The sequence below is a fragment of the Embiotoca jacksoni genome, unplaced genomic scaffold, assembly GCF_022577435.1.
Source record: "Embiotoca jacksoni isolate LCO1_2020_lvr unplaced genomic scaffold, fEmbJac1.0.p SCAF_13, whole genome shotgun sequence".
NCBI classification, from domain to species: domain Eukaryota; kingdom Metazoa; phylum Chordata; class Actinopteri; family Embiotocidae; genus Embiotoca; species Embiotoca jacksoni.
The window spans coordinates 3,512,246-3,533,194 of NW_027185263.1; the positions used below are offsets into that span (position 1 = coordinate 3,512,246).

Sequence of the window (20,949 nt, forward strand, 5' to 3'; positions counted from 1 at the left end):
ATTCCTGTTTTACAAATAGCTATGAAAAAGTTGATTTTGTGCAGAAGAATGTGGGAAGATTATAATATCGTGCACATGCAATCATAGCATAACATTGAATAATAACATAAAAAAGAAACCTAAAAAAAGAGTACTACATTTCCTTTACTACTGTTTCTTCACAACAAATAACATAGTGAACATGAACACATATAGGCTAAGTAAATAAATACAAATAATAAAAGACAATTTACAGCTTGTGCTTGGTAAATAACACATTCAGATCTAGAGCTTGGCTACTATCTCCAGGGCTGAAGCATGTGATCACAATTGTATTGAAATACATTTTACAGGGAACTATTGCACCTTACTCCACCACGTTTATTTGCCAACTTCAGTTAGGCCTCTTTTAAGATGAAGATTTGACACATCAGAACCTTTTAAAACACAAACCATTGTAAGCATGTAACCTGTGGTTTCCAAACTTTTCACTTGTCTGAGTTGTTAACAGCTCCAACAAATAAGTTAATGACCCCCCCCCCCCCCCCCCAAACGTCTTGCATGGTTTCATTTCAATAGAATATATCTCACCAAAAAACTAAGATAAGTAAACTAAACTAAAAACATTTGCTTTATCTTATTTATTTTTGATTCTTCCCTCTCCCTGTAATCATCTGACGACCCCTCACATTTATCTGCTGTTCCTGTAAATATATATAAATGGATATAAAGTAGTTTTAAACCAGCTGTTCCTGCAGCAGCTACAACAGTAAAATGCTGCTTACACATTGATGATTCACTAATAATAATTTAGTTATGTCATCTATAATAATATATCAGCCAGAGGGACCAAATAAGAACTTTTGCCTTCATGCTTTACTTGCATTTTGCTGCTATATACCCTGTTTGTGCATTATTGCTTAAGATTTTTCATGCTCGTATAATACTCCTTTCACATTGATGCAACGGTATTTTTACTTAAGTAAATGATTTGAATGTGTCTTATAGCACTAGCTGACGATGATCATTTGAAATTGTATTTATTAAACTATTATTATCCATAAAGTAACGTGTCCTTACAAAGATAGAAAGAAACGGGTCTAAAAAAATAAAAAATAAAAAAAATAAAAAATAAAATAAAAAATCCACTCTCGCGATATTCGGCGAGAACCAGCAAAGACGCCGATCACAGAGGAAGCGTCTATTATGTATCGAACACAATAATGGCCGCCAGCCGGGAGCTCCGTTGTTCTCCGTCCGGACGAGTCGACGTTAGAGGGTCACCTGCGAGCCAGTCATCGCTTTGAAGCCGCCATTACCTCCGGTGAGAGAAAATAAAGACCGACTCGGCCGAAAACTGTTGCTCAAACCTGTAATGAGACGTTTCGGCATCTCGTCGTCCAGCCCGGACCGGTTTTTTTCGCACGAGACGCCAGGAGCTGCCACCGAGCTACGCTCAAAAAAACAGCGAATTGAACGACGACGCTTCTCGGTTGAATGTGTGAACGTGTAAAAACTTCACATTAGACATTTTATGAATGTGTGACAGCCGTTCTTGAATTCGGGATGACTTTAAAGGCGAAATTCAGTGGCGGTTTGAGTGAGGCTTTCCTTTTTTTTAAACCTGACTACTGGTGTTGCTTCCTTTACACAGATGTCCCACCGTGTTGTATAAAGCCACGAAATGCCAAATACCCGAATGGAGTTTTGTTATTCCTCTATTGTGGATAGCACGATTTATACATCTCATTTAGTTTTACTTTTGTTATGTTAAAAAAAAAAAAAAATCGTTTTTCGTATTTTCCACAGGGGGAGACATTCACCTGCTATTTCTACATGCATTCATTCATAATGCCCTTGAGGGGTCCTGATGGTGTTTGTATTTATATTTATGCTGCATAAATATTTCCTGCTGCGTGTAAATCTTTTAATTGCGTCTCAACCGCTCGATAATCCCCAACAAGCTTTTATTTTGAAGTCACCCTGCGGGTGGTTGTCAGTGATGCAGCGTCTCTTTCTGCTGCAGCACGAGTTACGTAATCCGGCCTGTCTGACTTCAGTCTCTGGAATAATCCTGCAGTCAACCACTGCTAGTGACAGTGTTGTAACAGGATAAGCTGCTTCTGTATGGGTTTTTTTTCGACCTCTTTATTGTTATCAATATCAGTTTCTCACTATGACTGCATGCTTTGTTTTGAGCTCTTTTTTTTTTAATGTGTAGAAATGATTTCAAACAAAATAAATCCTTTAATCCCTGCCTGTCCACTCACTATTACAAATACATACAAGACCTGGAAGTCTTCTGTAGATCTGATTAGGACTGGTTAAATCTCAGGGGTTTATTTTTTTTTTAGCCAGCAATTGGTTTATAGATGTAGTTTAAATACAAAAAAAAATATTACAGCAAAAGCATGTTTGTACTCTCCAAACTCAGCATAAGAAGGCTCTGCCTTCTAATGAAATGGATTAGATTGTCTCACGAGTTGACCTTTGACCTCCTTCTGTCTCCTTAGTTTGCTTCCCCGGCCTTGCTGCTCTCCCACAATGCATTGCCAGAGGCTTTGTTGCATCTCAGACAGACCAATGTAACCACTGCCGCCGGCTCCGCCAATTCTACATCACGGCAACGAAGCAGGAAGGTAGGAACCTGTTGACCCTCCATCTTGCTGTCTTATCACTCTATCTGCATGTGGACATTTTCATGAAATGTGTTTTTTCTCTGTGTGTTGTGGTGCTTCAGAGAATTTTCTCACCTCCGTATGTTGATGTTCGCAACGCAGAAGCCTCTCCGTCTCTTTTTCAGCTCCCGTCCCGGTCGATCTTGTTCACCGTCTTTAACTGCAATCATGTCCGGTTCCGGCGATTTACCGGGTGAGCTTTTCCCGCCGCTGAAATCGTGACGGTTTGACTCCAGTTAAGGGAAACAATCTGTGTTGTTTCCAACTGTGTTTGTGGGATGGCTTTCCAATGTGATGGCTGAATATTCAAAACAATACCACACCTCATTGGTTTTTTTTAAGACAGTGATTTCAGTTTTTCCTGAGCTCTTAAATTGTTTCACAAAAGCCCTCCATGTATTTTATTAGCATTGAGCTCAGAAGGCAGCATTCTGATTTTAACTGCGGATGGAAAGCTAAACAAAAAACAAACATAACGTCTGACTAATATGCTCCGGCTCAAATACAAGTGGATTATGCAAACGCAGCTGAGTAGGTTGGAAATGCACACAATCTCATATTCACACTGTCACACACTCGATCTCCCAATTTCGTGTTATCTCCTGTCCCGATTAAAAATTCCTGACAACGAAAAGAGCAAATTCAAAGTCTCGTGGTTGTCAGAATATCCACATAAACATCTGTAAAGCTATAAATGCTGGATTTTTTTTTTTTTTTTTTTTTTTTTGTAAAAGTTTCTGGTTTGTTTCTGCAGCCATCGAAGGTTCGGGGATGGGCGGGATGAAGCTTCCCATCGGGATGACCCGACGAGCTCTCAGCTACGACGACAACCTGGAGGCCCCCATGTCCACGCCCCCCCACGACATCAGCATCAACAACCTGTGGAGACGACCCATCATACCGGAAAGGAAGTTCACACGCCTGGCTGAGGTGAGACGGCGCCTCCACGACGCACACAGCTGCATGTGATGATGATGATGATGATGATGGTGATCATGTGTTGTTTTTGTTTCCACTCAGGAGGATGAGACCGGTACAGTCTGTCAGGCTGTAGTGCACGACAGCGCCTCCTCCAGGTCACCTAGCATAGTGAAAACCAAGGCCTCCTCCATCATTATGCATTCTCTCATCAACAGTACGTAATAGAGGGAATGTTCCCTATTGAATCCTAAATAAGTTAGCATGATAAGGTCTGAGTATATTTTCTGCCATAAACAAAAGCAATCGAACTCAAAATAATAAAGTAAAGAAATTTGTTAGTTTCAGAAAAAAGGCCGTTATGCAGTTATAAATTCATATTTTCAATGTTTTTATGTGACTTATTGCGTAATAAACTCAATGTCTATTATTCAAACAAGAATGGAGACAAGTTTGTGCAGCAGAGCAAAACATCCAAAGATTTCGTATTAGCACTGAAATCAGGTTCTCTGTGACGAACCAGTTTTTTGAATCAACTTTATTTTGGTGATGTTTTATTCAACACAAAAACATGTCGCTCTCAGAATAACATCTGTTTTTCCTTTGTCCTCAGAGCAAACTCAGGAGAGTATGTACAAGTTTGAGCAGAGGGCCGGACTCACCGACACCAGCTACACGCCCCACAAAGGCCTCACGGCGGAGGAGACGAGACACCACCACCGCATGCCCGACTCCTTCCAGGTCAGATACACAACACATGTGGAATACCAGGATGCTCTCTTTTAATGGGTGTTCACACAGAAAATAAGTGTGTAGGTCTCTTTCCTTGATTTTAGTTTTTTAAGGGGCTTCACGTTCATGTAAACACCTGATATGTTGCTGGACGGGGGCGAGATGAGGGAGATCATTTTTAATTATTTATAGTGAGTGTTATCAAAGAGCTCCACCAGCAGGGAGGGGAGAAAAAAAAAAAAAGTCTACAGTAGTGAAAACTCCAGCGACACGTACGTCAGCGTTTCTGCTTGCAACGTTCATCGGGCGTCAAAATGAAAGACATTTTAAGAAACTACCTCAACGACCACACCTACACGGTAACTTGGAGAGGATCTGTGTCTGAACCTTGTCCTCTCACTACTGGTGTCCCTCAAGGCTCCGTCCTGGGTCCCCTCCTCTTCTCTCTGTACACCAACTCTCTCGGCTCTGTCATTCACTCGCATGGCTTTTCCAACCACAGCTATGCCGATGACACCCAACTGATCCTCTCTTTTCCCCGATCTTAAACACAGATAGCCGCACAAATCTCTGCCTGACTGACATCTCTCAGTGGATGTCCTCACACCACCTGAAAATCAACCTCGACAAGACTGAACTGCTCTTCCTTCCAGGGAAAGACTCTCCCACCCTCGACCTGACTACTACCTTGGACAACTCTGTTATCCCCGACCCTGACTGATAAGAACCTCGGAGACACTCGACAGTCAACTCTCTCTTTCTGCCAACATCGCTGCAACAACACGTTCCTGTAGATACATGCTGCACAACATCAGGAGAATACGTCCTCTTCTCACTCAGAAGGCGGCGCAGGTTCTGATCCAGGTTCTGGTCCAGGCTCTGGTCCAGATTCTGGTCCAGGCTCTGGTCCAGGTTCTGGTCCATGCTCTGGTCCAGGTTCTGGTCCAGGCTCTGGTCCAGGCTCTGGTCCAGGCTCTGGTCCAGGCTCTGGTCCAGGCTCTGGTCCAGGCTCTGGTCATCTTACGTCTGGACTGCAGCAGCTCGACTGGTCTTTAACCTCCCGAAATTCACTCACACTACTCCGCTGCTCCTCCTCCTCCTCCTCCTCCTCCTCCTCCTCCTCCTCCGTTCCCTTCACTGGTTATCAGTAGCCGCCCGCATCCGTTTCAAAACATTGGTACGTGCATACCGTGCTACGAACAGCTCGGGTCCAGTGTTCATCCAGGACATGGTCCAACCTCACATCCCAGCCCGCTCCCTCCGCTCTGCTTCTACCAATCAGCTTGTTGCTCCTCACTGAGATAAACACTCTACAAAATCACGACTGTTTGCCGTCCCGGCTCCTAAATGGTGGAATGAGCTCCCCACCGACATCAGGACAGCAGAAACTCTGTACATCTTCGCCGCAAACTAAAAACACACCTCTTCAGACTTTACCTTGAATAGTAGAACTTTAGTAGCACTTAAAGTAAAACTTACTGATAGAACTTTGTAGTTTGGCTTTCTTGAAGAAATTGTATTTTCTTGATTCCTGTTGTTCTGGGTTTTGTACCCTCATGGTTGAAATGCACTTATTGTAAGTCGCTTTGGATAAAAGCGTCAGCTAAATGAAATGTAATGTAATGTAAAAGAAACACTTTAAATAGGATGACAACAATTTAAAAAGAAGGACAACCAATCACAAGTCAGAACTAATCAAACAAATGTAACAATTACAATGTTGTTTATATTTGTCCGATGATCTTATCTAGTTATTTATTCCACTTTTTTTGTGCGTCTTCAATGGATTTTCTTCATTTATGTATCTTGATGCCTTTAAATAAAATACTATTATAAGTTTATCTTTAAGTGGAGCATTTCGTTTCTAGTTTTAAGGAAATAAGGCGTAAAAAAAAAAAAAAAAAAAAAAGCACTAGTGCATTTAGTCATTTTAGATTTTATGTGAATTAAACATCCTGAAAAATGTCACTTTTCAAAAGTAAAAAAAGAAAAAAAGCCTTGAAGCTATTTCTTCAAATTAATTTTAAGTTCTGATTCATGATCGTAAAACGTTGTACCCTTGTAAATCTTTAACACGTTGGCCGCTGATGTTGTTGTCAATGTTTAGAAGCTGCAGATCCAGAGCATGGAGGCCAAAGAGGAGCGTCAGACCTCCTCCGCCCAGTCCACTCCATCCAGCACTCCACAGACCTCCCCAAAACACCAACGCAGGTACACACACACACACACACACACACACACAGACACACACACACACAGACAGACAGACAGTGTTCTCCGGTCAAAATCCTGTTTTCGATCTGTCGTTCCTGGATTGGATAAACACTTTAAAATCAATAAGCTGCTCTCCAGTTTACGCAGTCTTTGTGTGTGTTTTAGTAGAGGCTGGTTCGGCAGTACGAGTTCAGAGGTCAGCTCCTCCAACAGCAGCGTGGACATGGGAGGAGGCGACGCGGGAGGCGTGGTCGAACGGTGGAGCGTGTTCGGGCCTCGGCAGGCCGTTCCCAAGTCGGCCTCTGACCTGGGATCAGATCCAACGAATCCAGGTAACGGGCACGAAAAATCCTGACAAAATGTTGATTCGTTGCGCAACTGAAAAGCTCCCCCAAAAATGTTCAAGGCGTCGATTTTAATTCAACGAGCAACATGCAAACGAACGCAATCGTAATACTGCAATAATAATATCACTTAATTCAGGCACAGATAGAAATTTGGTGAAAAGGGATTTCTGCAATGTCTCCATAAACCGTCCAGGATTTGGGTTAATGGACAAACCGACGACCTTCCGACTGACGGTAAACACTGACCGACACTCGGGCTGCTCGCTCATTGGCTTCTGCAAAGGGTGAAGCAGAGATTACTTCATCCCTGTGATTATATAGAACTTCGATCAGAAAGCTTTTAAGATCACTGAGAAACGGCGCTTGGATTTGTTGTTTTACACCTGGGATGGATGATTCACTCTGACCTGGAGGCTTTCGGAGGGATGACTTTAGGTAGGTGATCTCAGGAAAGTGATACGCTCGCGTGGAGCTGAGTGACGGAAATACTTTACTCTGTTTTAAGGAAAACGACAATATTTAACTTCCTAAAGCTGTTTTGTTTCCTTTCTTGTCGGCTATAATTCAGTTTAAAAGATTATGCTCATCATTACGAAAGCCTTTTTATACAAGATCTTCAGATATGTTTTATTTTAACCGGCATTATTATTATGAGACATTGCTGCTCCGCTGTTGGTTCATTTCCTTCTGAAGTCAGTGAGGTAATACGGGATTTAAAGGATTTTCAACAGTTCAAATCCAGATTTATTGTGTTTATTTGGCTTAACTATATTTTAACTTGTACAAATTGGCAAAAAGGATAAGAAAGTTCAATTATATTCGTATGACACTTCAATATAAAACATTTCAATCAGGGATGAGCAAAACAAATGGATCAATCAATAAAATGGGAAGAAATAGAAACAAATAAAAGAGGACATTTTAATTTGGTTGAATGAATTGCATTTAAAAAAAAATTGATTTCACTTATGAGCAGATCAGTTGCATTAATGTGTTTCCACATTTTTGCATGATGAAACTAAAGACAATGTTAACCTGTTGGACTTGCATAGTTTTGCATCCTATAATCTGCCTGGTTGTCGTGGAGAAGTTATACCTAAATTAGTCATTGCATATTATGCATTTGAAAATCCTCAGCAGACATCGGTAAACGTGGTCACGGGTCAAATCAGAAATCTGATAAACAAGTCGAAGGTTGGTTTTGTCATTTAAATCCTTTAACTAGTTTATTTTCTCTCTTCTTTTTTTTTTCTCCCAGCGGGCTTTGCGCTGCAGGCGTATCGCGGCGCCCACAAGCCGACCCCCATGGAGGTGATGAAGACGCAGGGCACCCGCCTGGCAGACGGCGCCGACCCTCAGAATGTGTCTCCGCCCAAAATGGAGATCCCCTCGGTGGAGGGTCGGCGGCAGGGAGCGCGACCGCACAAGCTGAAGCACAGAGACATGAACGTCCTGACGCCCTCCGGCTTCTGAGAGGACGCCCGACCACCCCGCCGGGCTGCGAGACAACTTCGAGACGCTGAAGGTCCCGTGAAATGAATCCTAACTGTTATCATCACGGTTCCTTTGGAAAATATCATTCGCAATTAAGTCTTAAATCTTTTCACGTTCAGTTGTTTTCAAATGTCTTAAATAAATCGTGGGGTCAGATCAGTTTACCACTCCAGACATGAATCCTACCGGTCTACCTTCAACCCAAAAAGAAGTCTGCTTTAGGACAGCTTGAGTCTTATTTTCATAGTTTCGTAATCATTCCTATCGGTAATAATAACCGTGTTGAGTACTGAGGTCTCGGAGCGCAGCGACATCACCGAACAGAAGTCGGACGACGCAGGTTGTAAATTACGTAGTCGAACTGGCTGTAGATTTTTTGCTACGTTTTACACGGGAGTAAAAAGTCTCTTCTTGAGCCGTTTCGACTTCAAATCGAACAGTAGAGCGCCTTGGTTTTCTCTGTTTCAAACTATTTCCTTTGGCCATGCAGCTGTCTTGAGTTGGAGACGGGAGGCGTTTAGGGGACAGTTTTAAGTTGTAGCTACAGAAAAATATCCTGGGTTACACTCTCCCCCTGCAAACCGCATTAAGAAAAAAAACTAAGAGTTGTACCTTTTTAATGTAAACTTCTTTTTTGGTCAAATGTTCAGGAACTGATATCGAACCTGAACTTTGCTGGCTTGGTTACAACCTGCACGATCATCCGACCGATTCACCAGATTTTCTTTGTGTCGATGTCGCTGTGTTCCCAGAAAAATTCAGTTTTGAATTTGAATGCTGGTTTTGTTTTGTTATCACTTCACGGGACCTTCAGCAGCAGCGCTAACCACTTCGGATAACCAGCCTGCTGTCCGCCATCTTGGCCACTGAAACAAATATGGATGTCGGATAATTAGAAACATTCCATCTGTTCCGCTTTCATGCATTTACCACGTTGATCGGCTGTTAAAAACCCAACTCCACATTTCTCACATCCGTTTTCACCGTTACATCCGACTGTGAATCCGGATGCCCGCCAGTTCACTTAATACGGAAGAGCCGCTGTTACCGAGAACTTTGTCCAGCTGAAGGTAAAGATGATTGTGACTGTAGTTCAAAAATGATCCCACGTAAATGCACTTTATTCCAACCCGAACCTGCCAGGATGCCAACTAATGCGACACAAGAGCCCTCTAATTCACTGTTGAGTCTTTACATCCCGCCTGTCTCTGAAACCCCCCCCCCCCCCGCCGTCTGAAATGGAGATTTCATCAGGCGGGATGGGAATTATAAATCTAATATTAATCAACAGAACAAAAATATTCTAAATGTATTGTAAAAAAAAAAAAAAAAAAAAAACGTCTCAGGAAAATTGGCTCACTGGAACGTTTATTTGTTTTGTGTTCTGTGGTTGTTGTTTTTTTTTTTTTTTTTTTTGATGTTTTAACGTATAGATGGAGAATTTGTTCTTTTTTTTTCACAACTATTGTAGCAACATATTTTTTTTTCTTCTGGGGATAAGAAGTAAAACAAAATGCCCACCTGGTGTGTTTGTGTGTAAAAATATATATATATATCTGCTTCATTTGACCAACTCGCACACTGACAGCGTTCCACAACGACGTAGCGTCAGATCGTTTGAAACGACAGGAAAAAAAAAAAAAAGAGCATTCGAAGCTTTCAGTGTGCGAGCTCACCTTTTTACTGACGGTTACAGATGAAGGATTCCTGTTTTCTGATGGCTTTTGGTGCTTAAAATCTGCCGCGTGCGCAACGACTGGATAGAGAATGCGGCGCACGCTTCGGCCACATCCTGCAGAAACCTTGCGTTCGCTCAGAAAGAGTGCAGACGTTTTCCTCGCACGCTTCAGCATTTAAAGACGTCGGTTCGGTCGCGTGGAAACGTTCCGCACTCCTGAGGGAAAAAAAAAAAAAAAGATGTGGCCTTACGATAGGATGAAATAAATAGAAAGAAGGGTTTGATTTTTAACGAGTTTCCAGCGATTTGAGGTTTCAAATGTTTCTACAGTGATAGTTTACAAATAATAATTCACGTTATATGCAAAGTTTCTGCAAGATGTGTGTGTGTGTCTGTGTGTGTGAAGCTTCGTAGAGACTAATGAAAATGCAGCTACTTGCTGATGGTTATTATTTTGCACATTCATTATGAAGTGGTAATAGATTTGATGTTTTGTGTAACACAGTCTGTTTTAATGAAGTGGAACATTTCAATTTGCCACCCTGCTGTGGTGTTTAGTCAGATATGGTTAGTTTCCTTGTTGTTATTATTATTTTTCTTTTTTCTTTCATCCTGTGTGAACCACCCTGACGCTGGGCACAGAAAACACACTCTGTAGTATATTAGATGAATATGATTGTTTCCGTTTTGTTTCAAATTTGTGCTCACAAGTGCTTTGTGTTTAAAGTGTGACGCTGTTCCCTTTAAATCTCTCCCTGACTGACTCTCCTCTGTATGTAAGTGTGAATCTGACTGACTGAATTAAAATGTATTTCTGTTAAATATTGGTTTTTCCACTTGATGATTAAGAGACATTTTCCTTGATTTATAGTCTCTAAACAGTTTAGTTTTTTTAGTTGTTTTTTTTTCAAAGCAGTTTGAGAATAAATGTTACATTCTCATTACAAAAACTAGACTCAGTGATTCATAATTTTTTTTTTTGGTTAAAACTGGTTTAATAAAACACATTTCCAGTGGCACCTCTGAACTTAGTACATATTTGACCTGTAGTTATTTATTTTGGCCTCTAGAGAGACTCAGTTGACCATCGATTGACAACAAGCAGATCTCGCTTTAATGCAGATTCACTCACAAGCAATGAAAGAATAAAATCTGGTTCATTTTAAACTTTATTTGAAGAAGTTCAAGTTGATTTTTTTTATTTTTTTTATTTTTTATTTGGGGTGAAATGTCTGTTTTATTGGAAAAGCGTCTTCATGCAGAAGTGAACAGGACTTCTGGTGTCCTGAAGTTTGAGTGGGCAGTTGTACACTTTTAATTCTTGTGCTGCCGGACGCTTCAAACTGCAACAACAAAACCATCTTCACTCTGCTTCTGTTGCAGTTTCACAGTTTCAGTCTCAAGGAACTTCTCCACAGTAAATCCATACAGCATCCACTGACAGTCCATATGGTGTTATTGAAGTGAAAAACAGTCTGGTAGCCGGTGGGGAAAACATCCATCTGATTCAGAGATCTTAATTGTAACGGACACCAGATGGCTCCATTAATTCCAGCTCATTTGATCTGTGAATGCTTATTTGAAACGGGTGCCTCCGTTCATCCGAGCAAAGACGGTAGGACTCGATTCAGTTCACAGCTAGAAGTCAGGACTTCTCGTTGAGTTGGGTCCTGAATATCAGAATATCCAAGCAATGTTTGTTTTTTTCCTTGTGCATGTAATTGCAAGTACAAGTGGAGATTGTTGGATCACTCAGAAATGAGAAGTCACTGGACTTTTTGGAGTCAAGAAATATGCAAAAAGACTTGACCTGGTTATGAAATGTCCCAGACGCTACAACAGTAAACATGGGTGTTCATATTTGTCGGAGTATCTTGGGACACGAGTCTGAGCGTTACCCGATAAGCCTGAGGTTTGAAATGACCCTCGACTGTCTTGTATCTTTAGATTGTCTTCTAGATCATGCGTTACTTCTTACTTGCTCATCCCTTTCGTCAAACTCTGCACTACCATCCCTTCCTTCCTTCCCGCCTTGTCTTCGTCTTATTTCCATACATGGCAAAAAAAAAAAAAAAATACTCTCTTTATTCTCTACATCATCAGATACTTCCTCCTCTTCCCCCTTCATCTCCTCCTTTTCTTTTGATCTCTCCGTACATCTGGAAGAAGATCTCCATCTCCCTCTGCAGCGTGGTGTTTCGGAGGTCGGCGTTGGCCTTGGCGCGCTCCATGTTGCGAATCTTGACCTCGGCGACACTTCGGCTGCGCTTCTGCTGCTCCAGACTGACCCGCAGTACCGCCACCTGCCGCTCGAGGACGCCATTGCAGCACTCCAACCTGCAGCACAGAACACGTGAGGCTTTAAGCAAACACCAGCTATACGTCACACTTATAAAACTAGTTTAAAGGCTGAATCTGGCTTGAGTGGACCAATCAACTGCAAGTCCAACACCAAAGGACGGATCTTCTTCTGGCGCCTCACCTCTGTATCCTGGCCTGGTACTCGGCCTTCTGCTGGGCCATCTGCTGCCGCAGCTCGGCCAAGAGCGAGTGAGCGTCCCCGGGCTGCGACTGAGGCTCAGGCCCCTGGAGGTCCGGAGGACCTGACGGGAGGAACACCTCTGAGCTGCCGGTACTGAGAGGGCTGTTGCTGAGTACGGAACAGGAGGCCGGGGAGTTCGGGTGGTGGGTGTCGTCATCGTCTTCATTGTCACCGTTGTTGTTCTCGTGATCGTCTTTATCACCGTTTTCCTCTTCTGCTACCTGACCTGAAGGCAACCTTGTAGGTCTGTTTGGGGACGTCCCGGCAGCGACCGGCCCCTCGTCGTCGTTGCTCTCGTCCAGTGGTATAACTTCGCAGGAAGACCATGAAGAGGAGGAGTCCCTTCTCGGCCTCGCCTCCTCTGGCTCCGGCTCTTCTTCGCAACTTACGAAGTGGCCTTCTGGAGAGTTAGTTTCAAAATGTCCACAGGTGACGTCCACTATCGTCTCACGTAGAGACTTTCTGTCCAGGTTGTCGTAGGCAGACCGGGTGCTGTCCTCCTGAGCCTCACTGCTTCCTCCGCTGTCTGTCTCTACCGCCGCGTCCTCGTCCTTTGCAGCACCAGAGCTCCAGAAACCACCGCCTGCCTGTTTGGGGCTTGGCCAAGCCTTAGTCCAGCCCATGAGCCTCGGCCTGGGCTTGGAACTGTCTGGCAGTGGCTCTTCTGGCTGGAGGTTGGTTGTAGAGGCTTGAACGTTAGAGGCAGACGCTCCTTGGACGGCGTGACGGCAGTCTACGTTGTGTCTGTCGGAGTGGTGCTGGACGGGCTGACTGGAGGAGGGCAGAGGGTAGAAGCAGTTCTCCGGGTGGGAGGAGGTGTAGCGATGGCCGAGGCGTCTCTCCTGGCCGGAGGACAAGTCCGATTTGGCAGCAGCAGAGAAGACGGAGCTACAGAAAACAAGAAAGGGGAGGTTAGACTTACAGTTTGTGCGTGTTAAAATCATTTCACTTGCAGCAACAATAAGTGATTAAAAGGTTTAATGAGGGAGGCCGAGTCGCAGTGTCGGTCTAGAAAACCGAAGAGCTGTGATTGTGACTTCGGATGGCGCTATAACCCTTTGTTTGTTGTCCAATAGCAAAGGAGCTGTTCTCTTTCTTATTTCCTCATTTTCTCATCAGTATTAAGGATTTTCTGTGCCGGACCGTCAACTGTTAACGGACCTCTCTCTCTCTCTCTTTAAATTGACTTTCTAATTTCCAATGTTTCTCCATGAAGATAAACTTCACCTTTTATCTGTTGTTTCCTCTTTTTGAACAATACCCTTGCCTCTTGTCTCTCTGTGTGAGTGATGCCAATGTGTCCTCTCTCCCTGTGCGAATGCTGTCCTTGGAGCTGCGTATCGTTCAAATATTTTTGATACCAGTCCCCGTATCTTGAATTGGAAACTGGTTCCTTAATGATACTTTTTTCAATACCCATTTTATAACATCTATTTTCACCACACAAAAAAAAAAATTTGACATAACACATTTCAGTACAAATCTTTCATGCAGTTTAGAGAGGGAGAACTAACCAAGGTTATTTTCTGTGGCTACGAATCCCCATTAAACGTCTTATTTGCAGACGGTCGGTAGATATGCTACAATTTACCGATGTCCCCTAAAAGCCTCACACGCAAGGCTATTAGTAGATTCTCCAATTCACCGATGTTCCCGAAAAACCTCCTTGGGCTTTGTCAGAACCGGGTCTGTTCTACCTGGGGTTCTCGGCCTCTGCGGCGGGCTGCCCCGGCTCTCTGGAGCGCTCTGCAATGAGAGGCAGAGACAGCTGGCGAAGGCAGGGCATCGGGTGGAGATGATGCTGCTGCTTCAGAGCGATCGGAGACGCGTGGGAGCTCCCAGGTGGACGGGCGTAGATGGGTGGAGGGATTTTCGCGAAGAGAGACTCGTGCTCTCGGATCAGCTCCGACATCAGGACCTGGACCAGAGCTGCACCTTGGACATGTAGAATAATCAAGATCTTCAAAGGACCCCACTGTCCATTCGCCAACATTTCATTTATGTGTTAAATTATTAATGTGTTTCAATGGATCAACATCTTGAAAGACAAAGAATGGTTTGTCATTCACATAGTATTGTGGGCCAGTTTGTCTGCCTACCTCCCATAATGCTTTGCGGGTCTTCAGCTTTGGCTCGGAGGATGTTTGGCCCGAACACGGTGGCCAAGTTCTGGACGCTCATCTTGTTACTGCTGGAGTAACTCTGGACCTCGTTCAGAAACCTGTGGACGCACAAATGCATCTCAGAAGTGTCACTGGGTTGAAAATGATTAAATTGTCCACCTGAACGTGGAGGTAGAAGTGGTCTTACTGGCAGATAAAGTCGAGTAGGTTGAAGTTTGCAACTGGTAACTCATGAAGAAGGTTCCTCAACTCTCCCAAACCCTGAGAGACGAGGAAGGACGGAAGATTAGAAGATGAACCACTGGAGGTTCAACTAAATGAATGGCTTGATGGTTTCGTGTGGAGTTACCGGTGTGCGGTCATTTGACAGCTTCTGACCGCAGAACAGGAAGTCCTGGTAGCGTCTGTAAGGAACCAAAGGCTCCGGCAGCTGTCTGAGGTAGAGCTTCAGCAGTGACGCCACGGTATGGACGTCGGTGCTACTGCAGGCAAAACAAACTTTTGTCAGAAAAATGGAATCAGCGAAATGTGCAGCAGACGAAAAAAGAGCGGAGGGATCGTACCTGTCGAAGGACGGTCTCTCCCCCGAATCAAACGCCTGCTGCAGCTCCTTGACCAGACTGGCCTGTCCCGGCTGGCGAAACAAGCCCACCTCGTGAAGGCCTCGCTCCCGGATGAAGGTCACACACTGCTCCACCACCAGAGGAACCAAACGCAAACCGTAACGCCGCTCATACAGCACCGTCTCCTCCAGGCGCTGACCAAAGACCCCTGCAAGAGTAGAGGTCCACCTCATCCAACCAGAACTTCCACAAATCATGTGTATCCGGGGTCCAGAAATCGGACCGTGATTTGAGACGTCTGACGCCTGGTACCACCGCTGTATTTTGAATGGCATCGGCCCAGATTCTACATCCTTTGAAAGCAGATGCATGTGCTTGTTGAACCACTACATGCTGCACCTTATTTTCATGGTAAGAGTCCAATGTGTGTCGAGCGCGTACCTGTGAAAGGGATCCAGACTCCCTTGTTGAGGCTCTTTAACCACTCATCACCCTGACCGGCGCTGTTGGACAGGAAGAAGTAGGAGCCTGGGCTGGCCAACACGTCTCTGTTACCTGCAAATACACAACCGTTGATCACGTTTTAGGGGGAATGTTCGGGTCAAGTCTCGAGTTTTTATGACCAAATCAAGAGAACAACGCTCTCTATTCTCTTCATTTTCTTTTCGGAGGCTGAGCAGATGTTACCTCGCGTAACAGACTTTGTGCTGCACCTTCTGGAGCCACAAAACTAATTTACACACAACTTATTTTTTCCACACACTGTTTATACAATAAGACTCATGAGAACTTTAAGGTTTGGTTCAGCTCGGGCACAAAAAAACGAGAACATGGTCATGGACATAACTCACATGGATGTTAAAGGATTTTGTCCGGTGCTGTAGTTAAATTCATGTCATTTTACAAAAGGCTGCTTCTACTTTGAGGTTGGCGTCATCATCGTCACACTCAGACGCGGGCACACCCTCCAATCACCGACCCCACTTTCATCATAGACCCATTAACCGACTTGCCTCTCTCCTCCCCATTACCCATCATGCTCTACTGTCCGTCCTCCTCAAAGTCACAAAGACACGTGTGTAGGAAGCATGCACACACACACACACACACACACACATACACACACACACACACACACAGACACTGTCAGCCTCAGATAGAAGCCTAAGGACCCTGACTCAGCATTTAACAGGTGCCAATCAACGGCAGCACACACAAAAACACGCACAGCTGGAGTTCAGGAGGGATTAATAAAGTAATATGCTGATGGTGTGGAGGCATGGAGTTTGTGTCTCACCTTTGTGGCCTGTGCTGTCATGTTTCCAGGACTTGAAGCAGCTGAGTCCCATGCTGCAGCGCTCCCGGTCTGGTTAGAGGCGCTCAGTGCAAATTACACACTTACGGGATGCACGTTTTTTTTTTCTATGCAGACTTGTGAAAGAATTTTTAAGCATGTGAGAGAGTCGTATGAAAAGGTGCATGAAAAACCGGTCGCGTCAGATTTTCTTTTTTTTGTCCTTTCACTTCACTCTTCCTCTTCCTGCCGCAGAGTTTTAGTTAGCAGGACTTTTAGAGTGAGAAGCTCTTGGTTTTTAATATCTCAGTAGACCATGAAGACTTGTTCCTGGACGAAAAAGTTCTTGTTCTTGATGGACTTTCTAGGATACTTGAAGGGATGGATTGAAGTCTTTGTGATGGGTAGATTTGCAGAGGTGTGCTTGGGGGTAAGAAAAGAGAGCGAAGCCTAGGTGGATATTAAATCTTGAAGAGAGACTCCGGATTTTAAAAGTTTCTGACGGGCATTAAACGTTCAGAAGATCGTAGAAAATGTTGCCTTAAAAAGAGGTTTCAAATTAATGTCTAAACGCTATCAAGAAGTTTCAGGAGAAGACTTTCTCTTAGGAGGATATAATGGAGGATATAAAAGCCAAAAGAGGAGTCCCAGAAGGATATTAAACTCCTCAAACTCCTCAAGTTGTCCTACATGGACATGAAGCCTTAAAGAGAAGACTGTGGTAGATCAAGAATCTACAAGTCAGGGATTTATAGGTTTCTTTTCATTAAAAAGAGGCTCTTCTTTGATATACGTCTTTACAAGAGGTGTCTTGAGTTTTTAACCTCAAACGAGAGTATCTGATGGTTACACAGCCTTAAAAGGAGATCTTTGGATACAGGATTACACGATTATTGGTGAATCCGCCTTTAAGAGACGTTCCTGTTGAATATATTGTCACAGAAAGAGTAAAGTCCCAAGATGTTGCAGCAGCCGTTTCAGTCGATCGATTTCCGAGAGGAAGCCAAAATATCCCGGCATGTAGTATTTTCCAGCCTCTTCCTTAAAAGCCGCATCCCGCAGGTTTGTGAATGATCCCTGACAGGAAATGTGAGGAAACAGTCGCAACATTCATGAGAAATGATTGTCAGCCCGCAAAAAAATGTTCCAAGTTTGCTCGTGGTTCCTTTTTGATAGAACTTCTTTTAAACACCAGCCGTTACTACAAAGGATGTCAGATCATTTGTCCATATCCAGAGCCTCAGACAGTCTTCATTTGTCCTTCTTGATTTTATAAAGTCGTGGAGAATTCAGCTTTTTCAAACCCGTAAACTCAGCAGCGGAGGGTGAAATGTCTGACTTTACTTCCTGTCTGTGGAGGGATGACTGTCTGACTGTCTGACTGTCTGACTGTCTAAAACACAGAATCAGCATTATTCCATCTGTCTCGTCTTTCTACTTGTTTGTGTGATATTTTCCCTCCAAAGTAAAAAGAATTTTCAACTCGTTTTTTTTTCTTTCTTGTCCTCGTCTCTTCCTCCAGCCGGGCAACCAGATTCACTCCATCCTCCATGTGGTAAGGCACGATCTTAGTATTCCTTCCTCCATCCTCACTCCTCCCTTGTCTCCCTCTGTGTCCTTTTCCTTTATTGCCTCTTTAGCTGGACGTCCTGCTCCATTTCCAGTACACAGTCCCAACATCTGAGTGTCTTCGCCATCGTCCCCGTCCCTCCTCTTCCTCCTTCCTCCTTCGCTCCTTCCCCTTTTCCCCTCTCTGTCCCTCTCTTTGTCCCCCGTCTTGCCTGTCCTTCTGTCTCGCACTCTCCTCTCTCTCTCTCTCTCTTCCTCCTTCTTCCCTCTCTCTTTTCCATTTCCCAGCAGTGTGTGTGCCCCCGGTTGGCCCCCTCCCCATTTGCCTCATCAATAACCATGCCGTGTGTGTGCGTGAAGGCTGTGCATTAGGAAAATTGGTTCTCTGCGACGCAGCGCTGTTTTACCAAAGTAATCACAGCTGATGGCGAGAGAGGAAGAGAGAGAGTGAGAGAGACAGTCAAAGAAAGAAGGAGGAGAGAGAGAGAGAGAGAGAGAGAGAGAGAGAGAGAGAGAGATGATCTGGCTCAAATTCTGCTGCTGCTGAAGTATGGCCTGCTGCAGGACACACACACACACACACACACACACACACACACACACACACACACACACACACACACACACACACACACACACACACACACACACACACACACACACACACACACTGTCACCATGATTCAAGTGGACATAAAAGCAAGAGAGAGGCTGGTCAGTCCAGTCAACTTTTGAACTCAATTAAAGTATGAGGAACCTCTCCCTCTCTCTCTCTCTCCCTCTCTCTCTCCCTCTCTCTCTCTCTCTCTCTCTCTCTCTCTCTCCCTCTCAATACAGTTCAGTTCAATAAGCCTCATTAGCCTAAAGTACAATACAGTATACAGTGTATCGCTAAAGCCTTACTGGTAATCAAAATAAGCAATTAAATATTAATATTTGCCCTACATATACTGTAGGTTAGAATATATATCAAACGTACAGGGACACTTTCACAACCGCATGTACTCACTGAGCGTCGTCCCAAAACCACAAGAAAATGGATCGGCCACAGTCGAAGCCTCCGCTCGTCTGGCCGCAGGCTTTCTGAGAGACTTTCAAACCTGGCTGCAGATTTTTGCTCCACTTCCCGTGTAGACGTGTGCAGGTGAAAGGTGTATTTTGTGTGTGTGGATTCCTACATAAGTCTTTATTTGATTACATTTTTAAAAAAAATCATAATAATAAATTGTATGTAAGGCAAGTTTATTTCTATATCACATTTTAACAACAAGGCAATATAAAGTGCTTTACATAAAAACATTAAACGCATCAAAACATGCAGAAGAAAGCATAAAAAGATGAAAAAGTGATTCAAATATATATATTTTTTAAAATAGAAGAAACAAAACCAAGCTAAAATAAGATAATGCATGTGTGACATAAAAGTTAGAGTGCAGTGTTTGACATAAAATGCAGAAATAAGTTGCAGTGCAAGAAATTCATCAAGATCCTCAAATTTGGTTCAATAAAAGGATGCAGCAAACGGAAAAGGAGCCTTTTGGGACTTCTGAGATTTTGTTCCGATATGTGGAGCATAAAAACTAAACACTCATTTTCCATGTTTTTGTACTCTTAAGTTATGTTATGTTATGTTATGTTATGTTATGTTATGTTATGTTATGTTATGTTATGTTATGTTATGTTATGTTATGTTATGTTATGTTATGTTATGTTATCTCATCTCAACCTATCTTACCTTCCACCACCAGAGGTCCTCAGTCTGTCTATCGGTCTCTCTCTGCATGCCTTGCTCTCCACCACGCCCACCTCACCTGCTCCCCTTCTTCCAATCTACTCCAGCTGTATCTATTCATCAGTCAGTCTGACTATATACTCCTTGTCACCCGCTACGGCTTTGGCATATTATAGTCGGTTCACGTCAAGCTTGCTTGTTGTCTCGTGTCTTGGACGCTGTGTTACCCCTCGTGTCTTTCCCAGCAGCCTTTGTGTTTTGTTACCTTTTTTTGTTTGGACTTATCCTCGTGTATCCCCTCTGACATCATGTAGTTCTGGTGCAAACAGGCTTGACACATTTTGAGCCGGCCTGGTGACATGGTCGATGCCACTGTTTTTACCCCCCAACTAAAAAGGCAAAACTCACAACCCGGCTGGTTCAAACTGGGCTTATGTTGTAGAATCGTTCGAAGAGATTGTTTGTATAATAGAAAACTCTGCTAAAACCTTGTCAAAATACAGTCGTGGTATAGATTCACCAGTGCAGATTTTTTAATAACATATTTTACTCTAAATTGATGGCAGGAAACCTAAAAGTCATTGACTGTAAATGAAAGGATGCTTGACCCCGTATCTCAACAAATATAAGATACATGTAGAACTAGCAAGATGGTGACGGACAAAATCCAAACTAGAAATACAGAAGCACACGAGGTATCCATGGTGCACTGGTGTCGTTAAAAGCAGGCATATTGGTGACCTAGGACAGATCCCGAAAGCTGCATTGAGATGGAGTCCTGTCAGCAGAATAAAACCCAAAGCAATACCGATGTCACGGTTCAAAGTAACTCGTGTTGTTTACTGTTAGTAGAAGACAAGATTAAGTCAAAGCAGACCAACAAGTCACATAGAAATATGGAACTACGTGCTCCTTCCTTCCTGTCAGCCAGACACCGGTCTTTGTTAAGCAAATATAGATATAGAATAATGTCCCACTGTAAGTGTGTGTGTGTGTGTGTGTGTGTGTGTGTGTGTGTGTGTGTGTGTGTGTGTGTGTGTGTGTGTGTGTGTGTGTGTGTGTGTGATTGACTGAAGTCTAATCACA

At 43.6% G+C, this 20,949-nt stretch overlaps 2 protein-coding genes across 3 annotated transcripts; one reads left to right on the forward strand and one right to left on the reverse strand.

Moving 5' to 3' along the window:
* Window positions 1-1,171: 1,171 nt before the first annotated feature.
* Window positions 1,172-10,862, forward strand: LOC138196157 (putative monooxygenase p33MONOX). 2 transcript variants are annotated; one of them, XM_069145945.1, is made up of 9 exons: window positions 1,172-1,303; window positions 2,493-2,618; window positions 2,783-2,850; window positions 3,412-3,587; window positions 3,678-3,792; window positions 4,189-4,316; window positions 6,415-6,518; window positions 6,687-6,853; window positions 8,127-10,862. In XM_069145945.1, exons 3-9 carry the CDS (start codon window positions 2,826-2,828, stop codon window positions 8,339-8,341), a joined length of 930 nt encoding a protein of 309 aa, XP_069002046.1. In that variant the 5' UTR covers window positions 1,172-1,303; window positions 2,493-2,618; window positions 2,783-2,825; the 3' UTR covers window positions 8,342-10,862. The 2 variants fall into 2 exon arrangements, with proteins under 2 accessions (XP_069002046.1, XP_069002047.1); XM_069145946.1 differs by having other exon boundaries at window positions 6,690-6,853.
* A 1,277-nt stretch (window positions 10,863-12,139) lies between these two features.
* Window positions 12,140-16,630, reverse strand: LOC138195895 (rho GTPase-activating protein 24-like). Its single transcript, XM_069145539.1, has 9 exons — window positions 16,566-16,630; window positions 15,710-15,823; window positions 15,269-15,476; window positions 15,055-15,187; window positions 14,893-14,966; window positions 14,682-14,803; window positions 14,280-14,517; window positions 12,523-13,470; window positions 12,140-12,377 (listed from the first exon to the last, which is right to left on the reverse strand). The coding sequence occupies exons 1-9, from the start codon at window positions 16,615-16,617 to the stop codon at window positions 12,140-12,142; spliced, it is 2,127 nt and encodes a 708-aa protein (XP_069001640.1). The 5' UTR covers window positions 16,618-16,630.
* Between the last annotated feature and the right edge of the window lie 4,319 nt (window positions 16,631-20,949).